At 51.1% G+C, this 24,365-nt stretch overlaps 1 protein-coding gene across 15 annotated transcripts in view; it reads right to left on the minus strand.

Moving 5' to 3' along the window:
- The window catches only part of EVL (Enah/Vasp-like), a 136,843-nt gene that overhangs the window by 71,359 nt on the left and 41,119 nt on the right, over positions 1-24,365 (minus strand). For 14 of the 15 annotated variants that reach the window (XM_077474674.1, XM_077474672.1, XM_077474671.1 and 11 more), the window contains exons 2-3: positions 2,636-2,804; positions 736-913 (exon numbers count right to left, since the gene is read on the minus strand). In XM_077474674.1, the coding sequence (XP_077330800.1) occupies positions 736-913; positions 2,636-2,770 (313 nt within the window). In that variant the 5' untranslated portion in view covers positions 2,771-2,804. Of the gene's footprint in view, positions 1-735; positions 914-2,635; positions 2,805-13,414; positions 13,562-24,365 lie in introns of those variants that run through there. The other variant, XM_077474670.1, reaches the window with a different exon arrangement.

The raw sequence follows: 24,365 nt of genomic DNA on the forward strand, positions 1-24,365 counted from the left end.
ATTCCTCCTCGCCACTCAGCGATCGTTTTATTTCTCCTCAGCACTCAGCGATCGTTTTATTCCTCCTCGCCACTCAGCGATCGTTTTATTCCTCCTCGCCACTCAGCGATCGTTTTATTCCTCCTCGCCACTCAGCGATCGTTTTATTCCTCCTCGCCACTCAGCGATCGTTTTATTCCTCCTCGCCACTCAGCGATCGTTTTATTCCTCCTCGCCACTCAGCGATCGTTTTATTCCTCCTCGCCACTCAGCGATCGTTTGTGTGGCCTGACATAGGCGGTGGATTTGTTGGGATCTGGCGGCGTGTTCATCGATCGTCGATCTCCATGTTGTTTCTGTTGTTGCACTTTTTACATTGTTTTGTCTTCAAAGATAATTCTTTTTGAAAACGTCACGTGAATATTTGCGATTTTCTGCGAGTTGCATTTGGTCACACAATCTGATTATTGATTATTGATATGGTCAGTATACGTCCGTTTCATGTCTCTGACAGGCACAGTGTATACAGCTGATATATCTTCTCTAGTCCATATATATTGCGTCTTTCACCGTGAATTATCATCTAAGGCGATCCGCATTCAGAATCGCATTCTCAGAGGCTTTTTGTGGATTTTATACATTCTTAGCACTACATGTTTAGTTACAAGTGTCTACTGTTACCCTGGCTATCCAGAACTCTGTAATAAAGAGGGAGGCGGCTGAGAAGGACCGCCTTCGGTGGGCGGGGTTTCTTACCTCCATCCTGGGAGTTCATGATGTTGAGGGCGAAGAGCATGGCGTTGGAGAAGGCGGTGGCCTCTTCCTTGCTGGCAAAGTTCAGACCGTACACCTGGCGGGCGTCCCTCCATTGGTGGAAGGTGGGCGTGGCCTGATTGTACTTCAATCCTTTCACCAGCGAATAGTTAATGACGACCTGAAAAGGAAAGAAATGAGAAATCATTACCCAAGAAAGTCACCAAGACCCCCCAGAGACTTCCACAGAACATCGGACCCCAACGCCCCTTCACACCAAGCCCAGAGTGTAGTGCCCCATCATTGGTATCAGTGGGAGGGGGGGGGGAATACTGCCCCATCATTGGTATCAGTGGGAGGAATAGTGCCCCATCATTAGTATCAGTGGGAGGAATAGTGCCCCATCATTGGTGTCAGTGGGGGGAATAGTGCCCCATCATTGGTGTGAGTGGGGGGAATAGTGCCCCATCATTGGTGTCAGTGGGGGGAATAGTGCCCCGTCATTGGTGTGAGTGGGAGGAATAGTGCCCCATCATTGGTGCCAGTGGGAGGAATAGTGCCCCATCATTGGTGTCAGTGGGAGGAATAGTTCCTCATCATTGGTGTCAGTGGGAGGAATAGTGCCCCATCAATGGTTTCAATGGGAGGAATTGTGCCCTATCCTTGGATTCAAAGGGAGGAATATTGCCCCATCATTGGTGTCAGTGGGAGGAATAGTGCCCCATCATTGGTGTCAGTGGGAGGAATAGTTCATCATCATTGGTGTCAGTGGGAGGAATAGTGCCCCATCATTGGTGCCAGTGGGAGGAATAGTGCCCCATCATTGGTGTCAGTGGGAGGAATAGTTCATCATCATTGGTGTCAGTGGGAGGAATAGTGCCCCATCATTGGTGCCAGTGGGAGGAATAGTGCCCCATCATTGGTGCCACTTGGGATGCTCTGTAGAAGTGGATTGTTATACAGACGTGGGACATACATGTGGAAAGGTCGGTCTGTGTGGGTGGCAGAGCTCAGATCTGGGGGAACATTTGGATTTTTTGGGTGAGCGTCGCCCACCATAGAGAGAGATACACCCAGAAGTATTGGGACACCTTTACATTACCTTTAGTGACACCCCAGTCTTAGTCCGGAGGGTTCAATATTGAGTTGGTCCTTTGCAGCTATAACAAGCTTCACCTCTTCTGGGAAGGCCGTCCACAATGTTTAGGAGATGTGTCTATGGGAATGTCTGACCATTCTTCCAGAAGAGCATTTGTGAGGACAGGCACTGATGTTGGATGAGAAGGCCTGGCTCACAGTCCGCACTCTAATTCATCCCAAAGGTGTTCTATGGGGTTGTTTTAGATTGAACATTCACATCAGTCCTGCCATCAAGGAGCTGACAATCGAAGGTCCCCAACTCACTTTCATATAGTGGGGCCAATTTAGACAGGAGACCCACGCATGCACACGGAGAACGGGCAAACTCCAGGCAGTTGGCATCGTGGTCGGGATTTGAACCAGCGATTCTTTTCACTGCTGGGTGAGAGTGCCAACCACTCCTCCACTGTGGGGCCCGATTGGGACCAGTGCACAAAGCGAGGTCCATAAAGACATGGATGAGTGAGTTTGGGGTGAAGGAACTTCACTGGCCTGCACAGAGTCCTGACCTCAACCCCACAGAACACCTTTGGGATGAATTAGTGCAAACTGCGAGCCAGGCCTTCTCATCCAACATCAGTGCCTGATCTCACAAATGCTCTTCTGGAAGAATGGTCAGACATTCCCATAGACACCCTCCTAAACCTTGTGGACGGCCTTCCCAGAAGAAGACTGGAGGGTCATTAAAGGTCATGTGCGTGATACCATCTGGCGGCCCCACCCCCCCCGTCCCCGTCCCCCCAGATCTGTGCTGGGAACTCACTTGCTGATCCTGAAGTTTGACTCCGACGACCCGGAAGGTGTTGTTGGTGGTGTTGTGGTAAATGTTGATGCGGCTGAACCCCTGCTGGCCCGGCTTGATCGGCACCCACTTCTTGCTGGTGTCATCATAGATCATGACGGACGCCCGCGCCTGACAAATACTCTGCTCGCTGCAAAGGAAAAGGAGAGCGGCGTCACACCCAGGAGGCCATACAACACACAGCGACCACCAGTGCTACCTACCTGCCCATTCCTAAATATAGACTGAAATATACAGACCTCATATCAGGAGAAATATACGGACCTCATATCAGGAGAAATATACGGACCTCATAGTGACCCCATATCAGGATAAATATACGGACCTCATAGTGACCTCATATCAGGAGAAATATACGGACCTCATATCAGGAGAAATATACGGACCTCATAGTGACCTCATATCAGGAGAAATATACAGACCTCATAGTGACCTCAGATCAGGAGAAATATACGGACCTCATAGTGACCTCATATCAGGATAAATATACGGACCTCATAGTGACCTCATATCAGGATAAATATACGGACCTCATAGTGACCTCATATCAGGAGAAATATACGGACCTCATATCAGGAGAAATATACGGACCTCATAGTGACCTCATATCAGGAGAAATATACAGACCTCATAGTGACCTCAGATCAGGAGAAATATACGGACCTCATAGTGACCTCATATCAGGAGAAATATACGGACCTCATAGTGACCTCAGATCAGGAGAAATATACGGACCTCATATCAAGAGAAACATACGGACCTCATAGTGACCTCATATCAGGAGAAATATACGGACCTCATAGTGACCTCAGATCAGGAGAAATATACGGACCTCATAGTGACCTCATATCAGGATAAATATACGGACCTCATAGTGACCTCATATCAGGATAAATATACGGACCTCATAGTGACCTCATATCAGGAGAAATATACGGACCTCATATCAGGAGAAATATACGGACCTCATAGTGACCTCATATCAGGAGAAATATACAGACCTCATAGTGACCTCAGATCAGGAGAAATATACGGACCTCATAGTGACCTCATATCAGGAGAAATATACGGACCTCATAGTGACCTCAGATCAGGAGAAATATACGGACCTCATAGTGACCTCATATCAAGAGAAACATACGGACCTCATAGTGACCTCATATCAGGAGAAATATACGGACCTCATAGTGACCTCAGATCAGGAGAAATATACGGACCTCATAGTGACCTCATATCAAGAGAAACATACGGACCTCATAGTGACCTCAGATCAGGAGAAATATACGGACCTCATAGTGACCTCATATCAAGAGAAACATACGGACCTCATAGTGACCTCAGATCAGGAGAAATATACGGACCTCATAGTGACCTCAGATCAGGAGAAATATACGGACCTCATAGTGACCTCATATCAGGAGAAATATACGGACCTCATAGTGACCTCAGATCAGGAGAAATATACGGACCTCATAGTGACCTCATATCAGGAGAAATATACGGACCTCATAGTGACCTCAGATCAGGAGAAATATACGGACCTCATAGTGACCTCATATCAGGAGAAATATACGGACCTCATAGTGACCTCAGATCAGGAGAAATATACGGACCTCATAGTGACCTCATATCAAGAGAAACATACGGACCTCATAGTGACCTCAGATCAGGAGAAATATACGGACCTCATAGTGACCTCATATCAAGAGAAACATACGGACCTCATAGTGACCTCAGATCAGGAGAAATATACGGACCTCATAGTGACCTCATATCAGGAGAAATATACGGACCTCATAGTGACCTCAGATCAGGAGAAATATACGGACCTCATAGTGACCTCAGATCAGGAGAAATATACGGACCTCATAGTGACCTCATATCAGGAGAAATATACGGACCTCATAGTGACCTCAGATCAGGAGAAATATACGGACCTCATAGTGACCTCAGATCAGGAGAAATATACGGACCTCATAGTGACCTCAGATCAGGAGAAATATACGGACCTCATAGTGACCTCAGATCAGGAGAAATATACGGACCTCATAGTGACCTCATATCAGGAGAAATATACGGACCTCATAGTGACCTCATATCAGGAGAAATATACGGACCTCATAGTGACCTCAGATCAGGAGAAATATACGGACCTCATAGTGACCTCAGATCAGGAGAAATATATGGACCTCAGATCAGGAGAAATATATGGACCTCATAGTGACCTCATATCAGGAGAAATATACGGACCTCATAGTGACCTCATATCAGGAGAAATATACAGACCTCATAGTGACCTCAGATCAGGAGAAATATACGGACCTCATAGTGACCTCAGATCAGGAGAAATATACGGACCTCATAGTGACCTCATATCAGGAGAAATATACGGACCTCATAGTGACCTCAGATCAGGAGAAATATACGGACCTCATAGTGACCTCAGATCAGGAGAAATATATGGACCTCAGATCAGGAGAAATATATGGACCTCAGATCAGGAGAAATATACAGACCTCATAGTGACCTCAGATCAGGAGAAATATACAGACCTCATAGTGACCTCAGATCAGGAGAAATATACGGACCTCATAGTGACCTCAGATCAGGAGAAATATACGGACCTCATAGTGACCTCATATCAGGAGAAATATACGGACCTCATAGTGACCTCATATCAGGAGAAATATACGGACTTCATAGTGACCTCATATCAGGAGTAATATACGGACCTCAGATCAGGAGAAATATACGGACCTCATAGTGACCTCATATCAGGAGAAATATACGGACCTCATAGTGACCTCAGATCAGGAGAAATATACGGACCTCATAGTGACCTCAGATCAGGAGAAATATACGGACCTCATAGTGACCTCAGATCAGGAGAAATATACGGACCTCATAGTGACCTCAGATCAGGAGAAATATACGGACCTCATAGTGACCTCAGATCAGGAGAAATATATGGACCTCATAGTGATCTCAGATCAGGAGAAATATACGGACCTCATAGTGACCTCAGATCAGGAGAAATATACGGACCTCATAGTGACCTCAGATCAGGAGAAATATACGGACCTCATAGTGACCTCAGATCAGGAGAAATATACGGACCTCATAGTGACCTCAGATCAGGAGAAATATACGGACCTCATAGTGACCTCAGATCAGGAGAAATATACGGACCTCATAGTGACCTCAGATCAGGAGAAATATACGGACCTCATAGTGACCTCAGATCAGGAGAAATATACGGACCTCATAGTGATCTCAGATCAGTGGCTGAGTGGTTGGCACTTCCACCTGACAGCACTGAGGTTGTCGATTCAAATCCCAACCACGGCACTACCTGCCTGGAGTTCAAATGTCCTCCTTGCGCCTGTGTGGGGTTCCTCCTGGGACTCCGGACTCCTCCCACAAAGACATCCTGGGAGGTTAGTGGCCCCGGTATGTGTATTAGATTGTAAGCTCCTTGGGGGAAGGACTGATTACAATATATATGGAAGTCCCTGAAATAAAGATTGGTAAATGTCAGAGTTTTCGGGGAACAGAGTTGATGGAAATCCTCACCGCCCTCTACTGTCCCACCGCAGAGCCGCCAATCCTCTACTGTATACAGTATATATAATCAGAAATGTTGGGCCCCCCGAGCCTGACCACCCCGGGACTTGCCCAAGGCCATCCCACCGAATCCTCACATCGGCCACTTCACCTGTATGCACTCAGCCCCTCCCAATCATGTATACATGTAAGCCCCCCCAATCATGTATACGTGTCACCCCCCAATCCTGTATACGTGTCAGCCCCCCCAATCCTGTATACGTGTCACCCCCCCAATCCTGTATACGTGTCACCCCCCCAATCCTGTATACGTGTCACCCCCCCAATCCTGTATACGTGTCACCCCACCAATCCTGTATAGTGTCACCCCCCCAATCATGTATACGTGTCAGCCCCCCCAATCATGTATACGTGTCAGCACCCCCAATCATGTATACGCGTCACCCCCCCAATCCTGTATACGTGTCACCCCCCCAATCTGTATACGTGTCACCCCCCCGATCATGTATATGTGTCAGCCCCCCGATCATGTATACGTGTCAGCCCCCCCAATCATGTATACGTGTCAGCCCCCCCAATCATGTATACGTGTCACCCCCAATCATGTATACGTGTCACCCCCCAATCATGTATACGTGTCACCCCCCCAATCCTGTATACGTGTCACCCCCCCCAATCATGTATACGTGTCACCCCCCCCAATCATGTATACGTGTCACCCCCCCAATCATGTATACGTGTCACCCCCCCAATCATGTATACGTGTCACCCCCCAATCCTGTATACGTGTCACCCCCAATCATGTATACGTGTCCCCCCAATCCTGTATACGTGTCACCCCCCAATCATGTATATGTGTCACCCCCCAATCATGTATACGTGTCACCCCCCCCAATCATGTATACGTGTCACCCCCCAATCATGTATACGTGTCACCCCCCCAATCCTGTATACGTGTCACCCCCCCAATCATGTATACGTGTCACCCCCCCAATCCTGTATACGTGTCACCCCCACAATCCTGTATACTGTCACCCCCCCAATCCTGTATACGTGTCACCCCCCCAATCATCTATACGTGTCACCCCCCCCAATCCTGTATACGTGCCAGCCCCCTCACTACAAGAAGAACCCCGTACTACAAGAAGAGCACCGCACTACAAGAAGAACCCTGCACTACAAGAAGAGCCCGCACTACAAGAAGAGCCCTGCACTACAAGAAGAGCCCCGCACTACAAGAAGAGCCCCGCACTACAAGAAGAGCCCCGCACTACAAGAAGAGCCCCGTACTACAAGAAGAGCCCCGCGCTACAAGAAGAGCCCTGCGCTACAAGAAGAGCCCCGCGCTACAAGAAGAGCCCCGCGCTACAAGAAGAGCCCCGCGCTACAAGAAGAGCCCCGCGCTACAAGAAGAACCCCGTACTACCCCACTACAAGAAGAGCCCCGCACTACAAGAAGAACCCCGTACTACAAGAAGAGCCCCGCACAACAAGAAGAGCCCCGTACTACAAGAAGAGCCCCGCACTACAAGAAGAACCCCGTACTACCCCACTACAAGAAGAGCCCCGCACTACAAGAAGAACCCCCCCACTACAAGAAGAACCCCCCCCCACTACAAGAAGAACCCCCGCAGTACAAGAAGAACCCCCCCCACTACAAGAAGAACCCCCCCCACTACAAGAAGAACCCGGGCACTACAAGAAGAACCCCGCACTACAAGAAGAACCCCCCCACTACAAGAAGAACCCCCGCACTACAAGAAGAACCCCCGCACTACAAGAAGAACCCCCCCACTACAAGAAGAACCCCGCACTACAAGAAGAACCCCCCCCACTACAAGAAGAACCCCCGCACTACAAGAACCCCGCACTACAAGAAGAGCCCCGCACTACAAGAAGAACCCCCCCACTACAAGAAGAACCCCCCCACTACAAGAAGAACCCCCGCACTACAAGAAGAACCCCGCACTACAAGAAGAGCCCCGCACTACAAGAAGAACCCTGCACTACAAGAAGAGCCCCGCACTACAAGAAGAACCCAGCACTACAAGAAGAACCCCCCACTAAAAGAAGAACCCCCCAGTACAAGAAGAACCCAGCACTACAAGAAGAACCCCCCCCCCCCTACTACAAGAAGAACCCCACACTACAAGAAGAACCCAGCACTACAAGAAGAACCCCCCCCCCCACTACAAGAAGAGCCCCGTACTACAAGAAGAACCCCGCACTACAAGAAGAACCCCGCACTACAAGAAGAACCCCGCACTACAAGAAGACCCCCCCACTACAAGAAGATCCCCCGCACTACAAGAAGAACCCCGTACTACAAGAAGAACCCCGCACTACAAGAAGAGCCCCGCACTACAAGAAGAGCCCCCGCACTACAAGAAGAGCCCCCGCACTACAAGAAGAACCCCGTACTACAAGAAGAGCCCCCGCACTACAAGAAGAACCCCGTACTACAAGAAGAACCCCCGCACTACAAGAAGAGCCCCCGCACTACAAGAAGAGCCCCCGCACTACAAGAAGAGCCCCCGCACTACAAGAAGAACCCCGTACTACAAGAAGAACCCCCGCACTACAAGAAGAGCCCCGCACTACAAGAAGAGCCCCGCACTACAAGAAGAACCCCGCACTACAAGAAGAGCCCTGCACTACAAGAAGAGCCCCGCACTACAAGAAGAACCCCCGCACTACAAGAAGAGCCCCGCACTACAAGAAGAACCCCGCACTACAAGAAGAACCCTGCACTACAAGAAGAACCCCCCCACTACAAGAAGATCCCCGCACTACAAGAAGAGCCCCGCACTACAAGAAGAACCCCCCCCCACTACAAGAAGAACCCCCCCCACTACAAGAAGAACCCCCCACTACAAGAAGAGCCCCGCACTACAAGAAGAACCCAGCACTACAAGAAGAACCCCCCCACTACAAGAAGAACCCCCCCACTACAAGAAGAGCCCCGCACTACAAGAAGAACCCCGCACTACAAGAAGAACCCCGCACTACAAGAAGAACCCCGCACTACAAGAAGAACCCCGTACTACAAGAAGAACCCCCCCACTACAAGAAGATCCCCGCACTACAAGAAGAGCCCCGCACTACAAGAAGAACCCCCCCCACTACAAGAAGAACCCCCCCCACTACAAGAAGAACCCCCCACTACAAGAAGAGCCCCGCACTACAAGAAGAACCCAGCGCTACAAGAAGAACCCAGCGCTACAAGAAGAACCCCGTACTACAAGAAGAACCCCGTGCTACAAGAAGAGCCCCGCGCTACAAGAAGAACCCCGCACTACAAGAAGAACCCCACACTACAAGAAGAACCCCGTGCTACAAGAAGAACCCCGCGCTACAAGAAGAACCCCGCGCTACAAGAAGAACCCCGCGCTACAAGAAGAACCCCGCGCTACAAGAAGAGCCCTGCGCTACAAGAAGAACCCTGCACTACAAGAAGAGCCCCGCACTACAAGAAGAGCCCCGTACTACAAGAAGAGCCCCGCACTACAAGAAGAGCCCGTACTACAAAAAGAGCTCCGCACTACAAGAAGAACCCCGCACTACAAGAAGAACAACCCCCGTACTACAAGAAGAACCCCGTACTACAAGAAGATCCCCGCACTACAAGAAGAACCCCGCACTACAAGAAGAGCCCCGCACTACAAGAAGAACCCCACACTACAAGAAGAGCCCCGCACTACAAGAAGAGCCCGTACTACAAAAAGAGCCCCGCACTACAAGAAGAACCCCGCACTACAAGAAGAAGAACCCCCGTACTACAAGAAGAACCCCGTACTACAAGAAGATCCCCGCACTACAAGAAGAACCCCGCACTACAAGAAGAACCCCGTACTACAAGAAGAGCCCCGCACTACAAGAAGAACCCCGCGCTACAAGAAGAGCCCCGCGCTACAAGAAGAACCCCGCACTACAAGAAGAGCCCCGCACTACAAGAAGAGCCCCGCACTACAAGAAGAGCCCCGCACTACAAGAAGAGCCCCGCACTACAAGAAGAGCCCCGTACTACAAGAAGAACCCTGCACTACCCCACTACAAGAAGAGCCCCGCACTACAAGAAGAACCCCGTACTACCCCACTACAAGAAGAGCCCCGCACTACAAGAAGAACCCCGTACTACAAGAAGAGCCCCACACAACAAGAAGAGCCCCGTACTACAAGAAGAGCCCCGCACTACAAGAAGAACCCCGTACTACCCCACTACAAGAAGAGCCCCGCACTACAAGAAGAACCCCCCCACTACAAGAAGAACCCCCCCACTACAAGAAGAACCCCCGCACTACAAGAAGAACCCCCCCCACTACAAGAAGAACCCCCCCCCACTACAAGAAGAACCCGGGCACTACAAGAAGAACCCCGCACTACAAGAAGAACCCCCCCACTACAAGAAGAACCCCCGCACTACAAGAAGAACCCCCGCACTACAAGAAGAACCCCCCCACTACAAGAAGAACCCCGCACTACAAGAAGAACCCCCCCACTACAAGAAGAACCCCCGCACTACAAGAAGAACCCCGCACTACAAGAAGAGCCCCGCACTACAAGAAGAACCCCCCACTACAAGAAGAACCCCCCCACTACAAGAAGAACCCCCGCACTACAAGAAGAACCCCGCACTACAAGAAGAGCCCCGCACTACAAGAAGAGCCCCGCACTACAAGAAGAGCCCCGCACTACAAGAAGAACCCCGCACTACAAGAAGAGCCCCGCACTACAAGAAGAACCCCCCCACTACAAGAAGAACCCCCCACTACAAGAAGAACCCCCGCACTACAAGAAGAACCCCCGCACTACAAGAAGAACCCCCCCACTACAAGAAGAACCCCGCACTACAAGAAGAACCCCCCCACTACAAGAAGAACCCCCGCACTACAAGAAGAACCCCGCACTACAAGAAGACCCCCGCACTACAAGAAGAACCCCCCCACTACAAGAAGAACCCCCCCACTACAAGAAGAACCCCCGCACTACAAGAAGAACCCCGCACTACAAGAAGAGCCCCGCACTACAAGAAGAACCCCGCACTACAAGAAGAGCCCCGCACTACAAGAAGAACCCCGCACTACAAGAAGAGCCCCGCACTACAAGAAGAACCCCGCGCTACAAGAAGAGCCCCGCACTACAAGAAGAACCCCGCACTACAAGAAGAACCCCGCACTACAAGAAGAGCCCCGCACTACAAGAAGAGCCCCGCACTACAAGAAGAACCCAGCACTACAAGAAGAACCCCCCCACTAAAAGAAGAACCCCCCCAGTACAAGAAGAACCCAGCACTACAAGAAGAACCCCCCCCCCCCTACTACAAGAAGAACCCCACACTACAAGAAGAACCCAGCACTACAAGAAGAACCCCCCCCCCACTACAAGAAGAGCCCCGTACTACAAGAAGAACCCCGCACTACAAGAAGAACCCCGCACTACAAGAAGAACCCCGTACTACAAGAAGAACCCCGTACTACAAGAAGAACCCCCGCACTACAAGAAGAGCCCCCGCACTACAAGAAGAGCCCCCGCACTACAAGAAGAGCCCCCGCACTACAAGAAGAGCCCCCGTACTACAAGAAGAACCCCGCACTACAAGAAGAGCCCCCGCACTACAAGAAGAACCCCGTACTACAAGAAGAACCCCCGCACTACAAGAAGAGCCCCGCACTACAAGAAGAGCCCCGCACTACAAGAAGAGCCCTGCACTACAAGAAGAACCCCGCACTACAAGAAGAACCCCGCACTACAAGAAGAACCCCGTACTACAAGAAGAACCCCGCACTACAAGAAGAGCCCCCGCACTACAAGAAGAACCCCGCACTACAAGAAGAACCCCGCACTACAAGAAGAACCCCCGCACTACAAGAAGAGCCCCGCACTACAAGAAGAACCCCGCACTACAAGAAGAACCCCCCCACTACAAGAAGAACCCCCCCACTACAAGAAGATCCCCGCACTACAAGAAGAGCCCCGCACTACAAGAAGAACCCCCCCCCACTACAAGAAGAACCCCCCCCCACTACAAGAAGAACCCCCCCACCCACTACAAGAAGAACCCCCCACTACAAGAAGAGCCCCGCACTACAAGAAGAACCCAGCACTACAAGAAGAACCCAGCACTACAAGAAGAACCCAGCGCTACAAGAAGAACCCCGTACTACAAGAAGAACCCCGTGCTACAAGAAGAGCCCCGCGCTACAAGAAGAACCCTGCACTACAAGAAGAGCCCCGCACTACAAGAAGAACCCCGTGCTACAAGAAGAGCCCCGCGCTACAAGAAGAACCCCGCACTACAAGAAGAACCCCACACTACAAGAAGAACCCCACGCTACAAGAAGAACCCCGTGCTACAAGAAGAACCCCGCGCTACAAGAAGAACCCCGCGCTACAAGAAGAACCCCGCGCTACAAGAAGAGCCCTGCGCTACAAGAAGAACCCTGCACTACAAGAAGAGCCCCGCACTACAAGAAGAGCCCCGTACTACAAGAAGAGCCCCGCACTACAAGAAGAGCCCGTACTACAAAAAGAGCCCCGCACTACAAGAAGAGCCCGTACTACAAAAAGAGCCCCGCACTACAAGAAGAAGAACCCCGCACTACAAGAAGAAGAACCCCCGTACTACAAGAAGAACCCCGTACTACAAGAAGATCCCCGCACTACAAGAAGAACCCCGCACTACAAGAAGAGCCCCGCACTACAAGAAGAACCCCGCACTACAAGAAGAGCCCCGCACTACAAGAAGAGCCCGTACTACAAAAAGAGCCCCGCACTACAAGAAGAACCCCACACTACAAGAAGAAGAACCCCCGTACTACAAGAAGAACCCCGTACTACAAGAAGATCCCCGCACTACAAGAAGAACCCCGCACTACAAGAAGAACCCGTACTACAAGAAGAGCCCCGCACTACAAGAAGAACCCCGCGCTACAAGAAGAGCCCCGCGCTACAAGAAGAACCCCGCACTACAAGAAGAACCCCGCACTACAAGAAGAACCCCGCACTACAAGAAGAACCCCCCACTACAAGAAGAACCCCCCACTACAAGAAGAGCCCCGCACTACAAGAAGAACCCTCAGGACTACAGAGGAGGAGGAGAATTTCAGAGAAGAGGAACACTCGCACATTTATAGAGAAATAATAATAATAAATGTGGCATGTGAAAGCGGTACGTACCCGGGCGCCATGGCGGTGTGACGGGGCGCTCAGTGCTCGGCGTACATGACAGCTTGGCTCTGGAGGATGCAGATTGTATGAAGCTGAACTACATGTACACAGGAAAAGGAAGTCTTCACAGGAAGCTGGTCTTGGTTAGGTTGTAACTTGTAGCAATGAGAACCGAAACACAGCGGCGCCGAGGTTCACATGTGGGACGCTTCAGTACAAACACAGCTTTAACCCTTTCTGTGCTTCGCAGCATTTACTACCTATGATCTAACTGCCGGGCCCGTTCTGACAGCCCGGGCCCTTCTGACAGACCAGGAGCCCATTTGACAACTCGGGGGCCCTTCTGACAGCCTGGGGGCACGTGTTATATACTAGAAGGCGGTTCTACTTTGTGCAGATTTTCAGGACTGAAACTATTTTCTTTGCTCCTTTGTTTTGTAAAAAGTCTGTTCACAGAACTCAGAAGCTCAAGCTGAAGTTTCCATACAGGGGTGAATGTAGGGAGGCAGCTAAAGCATTGATGACCCGTAAAGCGTGTAATAGAGTGAATGTTGAGTCAAAGGCACTTCTTCTAGTTCTGGATAGAGTAGTGAAGGGTTAGGCCCCTGTCAGGTTTTTACTGCTATCTGAGGCTCCACCACATAAATTTACCATCACTTCCTGTCCTTATAACAACAGTTTCACCAGACAGGAAGTGAAAGGAAAAGGGTCACAATCTAACCGGATTCTAGTCTTTCCCTTCTCCAAGAAATGAATGTTTTCTCAGTCTGTGTTATGCAATGTAACAGTAGTTTAAGCTTACACAGCACTTTGGTGGGATTTGTCAGCAGAGCAGGGTGCCTGATTGGCTCATAGAGCCACCACTCCCTCTTCCAGTCTGAGTGCTGCTGTACAGGAATCACAGGAATTGAATGTTTGATCTGCTTGGAGTTTGACTTTAAAGTAGAACTTCGGGATTTGGTCAGTGCGGTATTATTTTGAGCCCAGGATGCTGAGGACACACCCCCAGACAGCGGGTTCATGACAACCTGGTCTCAGAGGAAGTGGGATGAATGATGCTGGCTGTCAATCAACTGAGAAGAATGGGAAAATCCAATGTAGGAGAGGAATCTTTGCAGGGGGGGGGGGGGGGGCGGCCCCAAATAAAGATACTGCCATTATTTTTGGACTCTATTTTCACACAAGAAGTAGAAAAAAAAGCTTTTAAAAAATATAAAAATGAAGGAACACTAGTGTCATTTAAATGTTACAAGGAATATAACAGAATATGTAAAAAGGAAATCAAGGATGCAAAAATTCAAAATGAAAGACAGATTGCAAAAGATAGTAGGACAAACCCCAAAAAATTCTTCAAATATATTAATAGTAAAAAGGTCAAGTCTGAGCATGTAGGCCCTTTACACAATAATCTGGAGTGGGTGACTGGGGACAAAGAGAAGGCTAACTTATTAAATACTTTTTTCAGCTCTGTGTATACAAAGGAGCATGGGGGAGCTCATGTCTATAATGGGGGTGGTAGTGACGCAGCCCCAAATCCACAATGGCTCAAAAGTGATCTGGTCCAGAAATTTTTGGACAGAATAAAGGTGGATAAAGCGCCTGGACCTGATGGCATCCACCCACGGATCCTAAAAGAATTGAGCTCTGTAATTTCAAAACCATTGTATTAAATTTTTAGGGACTCATTAATGACGGAATAGTACCACTGGATTGGCGCCGGGGCCAATGTGGTGCCTATATTTAAAAAGGGAACAAAGTCTTTACCAAGAAACTATAGACCTGTTCGTCTAACTTCTATAGTTGGGAAGATACTGGAGGGATTAATAAAAGACCACATAGACGAGTTCTTGCAGGAAAAAAATATTTTACGCAACAGACAGCATGGATTCATGAAAGACAGAAGTTGTCAGACAAACCTGATTTCTTTTTATGAGGTGGTAAGTAAAACCTTGGACAGAGGGGTGGATGTGGACGTGGTATACTTGGACAGAGGGGTGAAGGTGGACGTGGTATACTTGGACAGAGGGGTGAAGGTGGACGTGGTATACTTGGACAGAGGGGTGGCGGTGGACGTGGTATACTTGGACAGAGGGGTGGCGGTGGACATGGTATATTTGGACAGAGGGGTGGCGGTGGACGTGGTATACTTGGACAGAGGGGTGGCGGTGGACGTGGTATACTTGGACAGAGGGGTGGCGGTGGACGTGGTATACTTGGACAGAGGGGTGGCGGTGGACGTGGTATACTTAGACAGAGGGGTGGCGGTGGACGTGGTATACTTGGACAGAGGGGTGGCGGTGGACGTGGTATACTTGGGCAGAGGGGGGCGGTGGACGTGGTATACTTGGACACGGATCCACACACAGACACTCATGTGTAAGGTAAAGTCTACAGACTTGGAAATATCAGTTTGTAAATGGATAGAAAACTGGCTAAAAGACGTAATTCAGAGAGTCGTGGTTGATGATTCTTACTCTGAATGGTGTAAGGTTATCAGTAGTGTACCCCGAGGTTCAGTGCTGGGACCCTTACTTTTTAATATCTTTATAAATGATATGGGGTCTGGGATCAAAAGTAACATTTCCGTCTTTGCAGATGACACCGAGCTATGCAGTGGAATAACGTCCTTACAGGGTGTCTCCAATTTACAAGCCGACCTCAATGCTCTGTCTAATTGTGCGACTATATGGCAGATGAGGTTTAATGTTGAGAAATGTAAAGTTCTGCACTTGGGGCTAAGAATATTCATCATACATACTAGGGGGAGTACAACTGGGGGAATCCATAGTGGAGAAGGATCTGGGGGAGTCCATAGTGGAGAAGGATCTGGAGGGCTCCGCAGTGGAGAAGGATCTGGGGGGATCCATAGTGGAGAAGGATCTGGGGGATCCATAGTGGAGAAGGATCTGGGGGGATCCATAGTGGAGAAGGATCTGGGGGGATCCATAGTGGAGAAGGATCTGGGGGGATCCATAGTGGAGAAGGATCTGGGGGGATCCATGGTGGAGAAGGATCTGGGGGGATCCATGGTGGAGAAGGATCTGGGGGGGATCCATGGTGGAGAAGGATCTGGGGGGAGTCCATGGTGGAGAAGGATCTGGGGGGAGTCCATGGTGGAGAAGGATCTGGGGGGAGTCCATAGTGGAGAAGGATCTGGGGGGAGTCCATAGTGGAGAAGGATCTGGGGGGAGTCCATAGTGGAGAAGGATCTGGGGGGAGTCCATAGTGGAGAAGGATCTGGGGGGCTCCGTAGTGGAGAAGGATCTGGGGGGCTCCGTAGTGGAGAAGGATCTGGGGGGCTCCGTAGTGGAGAAGGATCTGGGGGGCTCCGTAGTGGAGAAGGATCTGGGGGGCTCCGTAGTGGAGAAGGATCTGGGGGGATCCATAGTGGAGAAAGAACCGGGGGGATCCTTAGTGGAGAAGGATCTGGGGGGATCCATAGTGGAGAAGGATCTGGGGGGATCCCTAGTGGAGAAGGATCTGGGGGATCCATAGTGGAGAAGGATCTGGGGGGATCCCTAGTGGAGAAGGATCTGGGGGATCCATAGTGGAGAAGGATCTGGGGGGAGTCCATGGTGGAGAAGGATCTGGGGGGATCCATGGTGGAGAAGGATCTGAGGGGAGTCCATAGTAGAGAAGGATCTGGGGGAGTCCATAGTGGAGAAGGATCTGGGGGGAGTCCATATTGGAGAAGGATCTGGGGGATCCATAGTGGAGAAGGATCTGGGGGGCTCCGTAGTGGAGAAGGATCTGGGGGGATCCATAGTGGAGAAGGATCTGGGGGGATCCATAGTGGAGAAGGATCTGGGGGGATCCATAGTGGAGAAGGATCTGGGGGGATCCATAGTGGAGAAGGATCTGGGGGGATCCATAGTGGAGAAGGATCTGGGGGGATCCATAGTGGAGAAGGATCTGGGGGGATCCATAGTGGAGAAGGATCTGGGGGGATCCATAGTGGAGAAGGATCTGGGGGGATCCATAGTGGAGAAGGATCTGGGGGGATCCATAGTGGAGAAGGATCTGGGGGGAGTCCATGGTGGAGAAAGATCTGGGGGAGTCCATGGTGGAGAAGGATCTGGGGGGAGTCCAAAGTGGAGAAGGATCTGGGGGGAGTCCATAGTGGAGAATGATCTGGGGGAATCCATAGTGGGGAAGGATCTGGGGGAATCCATAGTGGGGAAGGATCTGGGGGTTTTGGTAGATCATAAGCTCAATAATAACATGCAATGCCAAGCTGCGGTTTCCAAAGCGAGCAAAGTCCTTTCCTGTATTAAGAGAGGTCTCCAGACAGAGAGATATCATTTTGCCCCTGTTCAAATCATTAGTAAGACCTCATCTGGAATATGCAGTTCAGTTTTGGGCACAAGTTCTCAAAAAGGATATCGGGGAACTGGAGAAAGTGCAGAGAAGGGCAACCAAACTGATAAGAGGCATGGAGGAACTCAGATATGAGGAAAGATTAGAGGAACTGAATTTATTCTCTCTTGATAAGAGGAGATTAAGGGGAGATATGATCACTATGTACAAATATATAAGGGGTCCATATAGTGAACTTGGTGTCGAGTTATTCACTTTACAGTCATCACAGAGGACAAGGGGGACTCTTTACATCTAGAGGAAAAGAGCTGTGAAAATGTAGAATAGACTCCCTGCAGAGGTGGATCTGGCCAGCTCAGTGGATTGCTTTAAGAAGGGCCTGGATTATTTCCTAAATGTACAGAATATAACGGGGTACTGACATTTATAGGGAAAGTTGATCCGGACAAAATCCGATTGCCTCTCGGGGGATCAGGAAGGATTTTTTTCCCCTGATGTAGCAAATTGGATCATGGCTCTGCTGGGGTTTTTTGCCTTCCTCTGGATCAACTGTGGGTATAGAATTGGGTATATGGGATTGTATGATATATATATATATATATATATATATATATATATATTTTTTTTTTTTTTTGTGGTTGAACTGGATGGACTTGTGTCTTTTTTCAACCTGACTATGTAACTATGTAAGTTCTTCTTTAGGTATTGGTCTGGCAGAACGAATGAAATGCGAATGTTAGAAGATGGATGCAACATTTCCACCAAAATGTCTGTAAAGGTCGCTGCGATAAATGAGAGCAACACCAAAAACCACACAGTGAGAGGATATCCTCCCGGGGCCCGAGCTCAGAGCAGGGGAAAAAGTGACCGGGTGATGAGTCAAGGAACCCGGACACATCAGGTAAGCGCCCGGGTGATGGGGATGTCAGGAGGAATGCACTAGACTTGTTAGTGTCCAACAAAAAAGATCTTCATTTATTTCTGTGTTCAGGGGAAAAAAGAAAAATACACTTTGGGGTTCAGGGGGCTTTTATCAGGACTGCAAATTATTGAACTGATTGATCTGCTCCATGTAGTTCTACAATGCTTATCCTGATTGGTCCTTACTAACTAGAGTCCTCCTGAAATCTGCAACCTCCCGGAGCAAAGATCTTCCTGGACAATTTGAGGTCTACATTGAGGAGAGATCAGCCTGTAACTTGTACAAAGTGGCGAATACTTGCCCTCTCTGTGAAGGGGTTATGTGTGCCCAGGGTATGTGCCCCAGGATCTATGCCTCCAGGGTCTGCACCTCTAGGGTCTGCGTCTCCAGGTCTGGACCTTCAGGGTCTGTGTTTCCAGGTCTGGGGTTCAGCAGTCTGCACCTCCAGGGTCTGCATCTCCAGGGTCTGCGCCTCCAGGGTCTGCGTCTTCCCGGGCGTGCACTTCCAGAGTTTGCGTCTCCAGGGTCCATGTCTCCAGGGTTTATGTCCTAAGGGTCTGTGTCACAAGGGTCTGCATCTCCGGGTCTGGGCCTCCAGGGTCTGCATCTCCAGATCTGGGCCTCCAGGATCTGTGTCCAGGTCTGGGCCTCCAGCCTTTGTGTCTCCAGGATCTGTGCCTCCAGGATCTGCGTCTTCAGGGTCTGTGCCTCCAGGATCTGCTTCTCCATGGTCCGTGAAGGTCCGTGCCTCCACAGTCCACATCTCCAGGGTCTGTGCCTCCAGGGTCTGTGCCTCCAGGTCGGTGTCTCCAGGTCGGTGTCTCCAGGTCGGTGTCTCCAGGTCTGGGCCTCCAGGGTCTGTGTCTCCAGGGTCTGTGTCTCCAGGGTCTGCGTCTCCAGGGTCTGGACCTCCCAGGGTCTGCGTCTCCAGGGTCTGCGTCTCCAGGTCTGGGGTTCCACGGCCTGCACCTTCAGGGTCTGCATCTCCAGGCTCTGTGCCTCCAGGGTCTGTGTTTCCAGGTCTGGGGTTCAGCAGTCTGCACCTCCAGGGTCTGCGCCTTCAGGGCCTGTGTTTTCCAGGGTCTGCGTCTTCCCGGGCCTGCGCTTCCAGGGTCCATGTCTCCAGGGTCTGCATCTCCAGGTCTGGGCCTACAGGGTCTGCATCTCCAGCTCTGGGCCTCCAGGGTCTGCATCTCCAGCTCTGGGCCTCCAGGGTCTGCATCTCCAGCTCTGGGCCTCCAGGGTCTGCATCTCCAGCTCTGGGCCTCCAGGGTCTGCATCTCCAGCTCTGGGCCTCCAGGGTCTGCATCTCCAGCTCTGGGCCTCCAGGGTCTGCATCTCCAGCTCTGGGCCTCCAGGGTCTGCATCTCCAGCTCTGGGCCTCCAGGGTCTGCATCTCCAGCTCTGGGCCTCCAGGGTCTGCATCTCCAGCTCTGGGCCTCCAGGATCTGTGTCCAGGTCTGGGCCTCCAGCGATTGTGTCTCCAGGTCTGGGCCTCCTGGGTCTGTGCCTTCAGGGTCTGGACCTCCAGGGTCTGCGTCTCCAGGGTCTGCGCCTCCAGGGTCTGGACCTCCGGGGTCTGCGTCTCCAGGGTCTGCGTCTCCAGGGTCTGCGTCTCCAGGGTCTGGACCTCCAGGATCTGTGTTTCCAGGTCTGGGGTTCAGCAGTCTGCACCTCCAGGGTCTGCATCTCCAGGGTCTGCGTTTTCCAGGGTCTGCGTCTTCCCGGGCGTGCGCTTCCAGGGTCTGCGTCTCCAGGGTCCGTGTCTCCAGGGTTTGTGTCCTAAGGGTCTGTGTCTCAAGGGTCTGCATCTCCAGGTCTGGGCCCCCAGGGTCTGCGTCTCCAGCTCTGGGCCTCCAGGATCTGTGTCCAGGTCTGGGCCTCCAGCCTTTGTGTCTCCAGGATCTGCGCCTCCAGGATCTGCGTCTTCAGGGTCTGTGCCTCCAGGATCTACTTATCCAGGGTCCGTGAAGGTCCGTGCCTCCACGGTCCACGTCTCTAGGGTCTGTGCCTCCAGGGTCTGTGCCTCCAGGTAGGTGTCTCCAGGTCTGGGCCTCCAGGGTCTGTCTCCAGGGTCTGCGTTTCCAGGGTCTGGACCTCCAGGGTCTGCGTCTCCAGGGTCTGCGTCTCCAGGGTCTGTGTTTCCAGGTCTGGGGTTCCACGGCCTGCACCTTCAGGGTCTGCATCTCCAGGCTCTGTGCCTCCAGGGTCTGTGTTTCCAGGTCTGGGGTTCAACAGTCTGCGCCTCCAGGGTCTGCGTCTTCCCGGGCCTGCGCTTCCAGGGTCCATGTCTCCAGGGTCTGCATCTCCAGGTCTGGGCCTCCAGGGTCTGCGTCTCCAGCTCTGGGCCTCCAGGATCTGTGACCAGGTCTGGGCCTCCAGCGATTGTGTCTCCAGGTCTGGGCCTCCAGGGTCTGCGCCTTCAGGGTCTGCGTCTCCAGGGTCTGCGCCTCCAGGGTCTGCGCCTCCAGGGTCTGCGCCTCCAGGGTCTGCGTCTCCAGGGTCTGGACCTCCAGGGGCTACGTCTCCAGGGTCTGGACCTCCAGGGTCTACCTCTCCAGGGTCTGCCTCTCCAGGGTCTGCCTCTCCAGGGTCTGCCTCTCCAGGGTCTGGACCTCCAGGGTCTGTGTCTCCAGGGTCTGCCTCTCCAGGGTCTGCCTCTCCAGGGTCTGCCTCTCCAGGGTCTGCCTCTCCAGGGTCTGCGTCTCCAGGGTCTGCGTCTCCAGGGTCTGCGCCTCCAGGGTCTGCGCCTCCAGGGTCTGCGCCTCCAGGGTCTGCCTCTCCAGGGTCTGCCTCTCCAGGGTCTGCCTCTCCAGGGTTTGTCTCTCCAGGAAATGTGTTGGGGGAAGTGTCCTTAATTTAGAATATTATATTATGTAAATTGTAGCGGGGTGCCTGTGAAACAGATTAAAATGACAGGAAAAGTTATTGATAGGATATATGTTCCCTCACGGATTCTTAGACTTGCAATCTAAGGTAATACCAGCAAATATTTCATGGTAAAGATAATTCCCCACCCTGTGTTAGTAAAATCCGTTCCAGGACTGGTTTTACTGGGAGTCTGATAGAGCTCTGGGTGGGACAGGCGCCCAATTCCGGGGACCGCAGTTTGATGATTTCTCTCTAGGCCTTGATTAAGGCAGCCGGTCCTCGATCTCAGAGAGAGTTTCCATGTGAGGAGGTGACCAGGAGCACGGCTGCTTATCCCTGAACTTGGGTACAATTGTTTGTAAAGGACACTTACCTTCAACCAAGGACTGGCCGAACTACGGACACAGCAAGGCTCGTGGAGCAAGAAGTTTACTTTTGTTTGGCAAGAATCTGATGGAGATCTGATGAGGATCTGATGGGGATCTGATGGGGATAGTGATGGTAATCTGATGAGGATAGTGATGGGGATAGTGATGGGGATCTAATGGAGATAGGGATGGGGATCTGATGGAGATAGTGATGGGGATCTGATGGAGATAGTGATGGGGATCTGATGAGGATAGTGATGGGGATCTGATGAGGATCTGATGGGGATAGTGATGGGAATCTGATGAGGATAGTGATGGGGATCTGATGGGGATAGTGATGGGGATCTGATGGGGATAGTGATGGGGATCTGATGAGGGTAGTGATGGGGATCTGATGGGGATAGGGATCTGATGAAGATAGTGATGGGGATCTGATGGGGATAGTTCTGGGGATCTGATGGGGATAGTTCTGGGGATCTGATGGAGAAAGTGATGGGGATCTGATGGAGATAGTGATGGGGATCTGATGGAGATAGTGATGGGGATCTGATGGAGATAGGGATCTGATGAAGATAGTGATGGGGATCTGATGGGGATAGTTCTGGGGATCTGATGGAGAAAGTGATGGGGATCTGATGGAGATAGGGATGGGGATCTGATGGAGATAAGGATGGGGATCTGATGAGGATAGTGATGGGGATCTGATGAGGATAGTGATGGGGATCTGATGAGGATAGTGATGGGGATAGTGATGAGGATAGTGATGAGGATAGTGATGGGGATCTGATGAGGATAGTGATGGGGATCTGATGAGGATAGTGATGGGGATCTGATGAGGATAGTGATGGGGATCTGATGAGGATAGTGATGGGGATCTGATGAGGATAGTGATGGGGATCTGATGAGGATAGTGATGGGGATCTGATGGAGATAGTGATGGGGATCTGATGGGGATAGGGATCTGATGGAGATAGTGATGGGGATCTGATGGGGATAGTGCTGGGGATCTGATGGGGATAGTGCTGGGGATCTGATGGGGATAGTGCTGGGGATCTGATGGGGATAGTGCTGGGGATAGTGCTGGGGATAGTGATGGGGATCTGATGGAGATAGTGATGGGGATAGTGATGGGGATCTGATGGAGATAGTGATGGGGATCTGATGGAGATAGTGATGGGGATCTGATGAGGGTAGTGATGGGGATCTGATGAGGGTAGTGATGGGGATCTGATGAGGGTAGTGCTGGGGATCTGATGGAGATAGTGCTGGGGATCTGATGGGGATAGTGATGGGGATCTGATGGGGATAGTGATGGGGATCTGATGGAGATAGTGATGGGGATCTGATGGGGATAGTGATGGGGATCTGATGGGGATAGTGATGGGAATCTGATGGAGATAGTGATGGGGATCTGATGGAGATAGGGATGGGGATCTGATGAGGATAGGGATGGGGATCTGATGAGGATAGTGATGGGGATCTGATGAGGATAGTGATGAGGATCTGATGGGGATAGTGCTGGGGATCTGATGGGGATAGTGCTGGGGATCTGATGGAGATAGTGATGGGGATCTGATGAGGGTAGTGCTGGGGATCTGATGAGGGTAGTGCTGGGGATCTGATGGGGATAGTGCTGGGGATCTGATGGGGATAGTGCTGGGGATCTGATGGGGATAGTGCTGGGGATCTGATGGAGATACTGATGGGGATCTGATGAGAATAGTGATGGGGATCTGATGAGGATAGTGATGGGGATCCTGATGGAGATACTGATGGGGATCTGATGGGGATAGTGCTGGGGATCTGATGGGGATAGTGCTGGGGATCTGATGGGGATAGTGCTGGGGATCTGATAGAGATAGTGCTGGGGATCTGATGGAGATAGTGCTGGGGATCTGATGGAGAAAGTGATGGGGATCTGATGGAGATAGGGATGGGGATCTGATGAGGATAGGGATGGGGATCTGATGAGGATAGTGATGGGGATCTGATGGGGATAGTGATGGGGATCTGATGGGGATAGTGATGGGGATCTGAAGGAGATAGGGATCTGTCATATTCAGCTGTTCAGGAATGTGATAGGGCATCACTCTGGGTTGTGGGTGGAGCTCTCCACGGGAAATGGAGGCGAGTTGGGAGGAGATAATCTCTATTAATAGGACAGAGAAGACTCGGAGGACATGTGACCGATGTCCTCTTCACACTTCTATTTCGGGGAGATCCCCGGAGTACGACGCTCAGGATCCATCTGTAGAGGAACTCGGAACCACAACAAGCCGATCACACCAAATTAATCTTCTTGCGTACAATCGCCGATATCTGAACCCGATCACCGAAACCTCCAACAATCCAGAATGTTCTACAGTAAATGTGGTTTTCAATATTTTTAAAATTAATAAAATAATCCCTGGTGATCCCGCCAGGACGGTTCTTGTTCAGGCACTTCCTGTCATAGGGTGACACCCAGTGGTGGCTGGTGTCT

The sequence above is a fragment of the Lithobates pipiens genome, unplaced genomic scaffold, assembly GCF_037356315.1.
Source record: "Lithobates pipiens isolate NorthernLeopardFrog02 unplaced genomic scaffold, aLitPip1_a1.2 Scaffold_120, whole genome shotgun sequence".
Classification (NCBI taxonomy): Eukaryota; Metazoa; Chordata; class Amphibia; order Anura; family Ranidae; genus Lithobates; species Lithobates pipiens.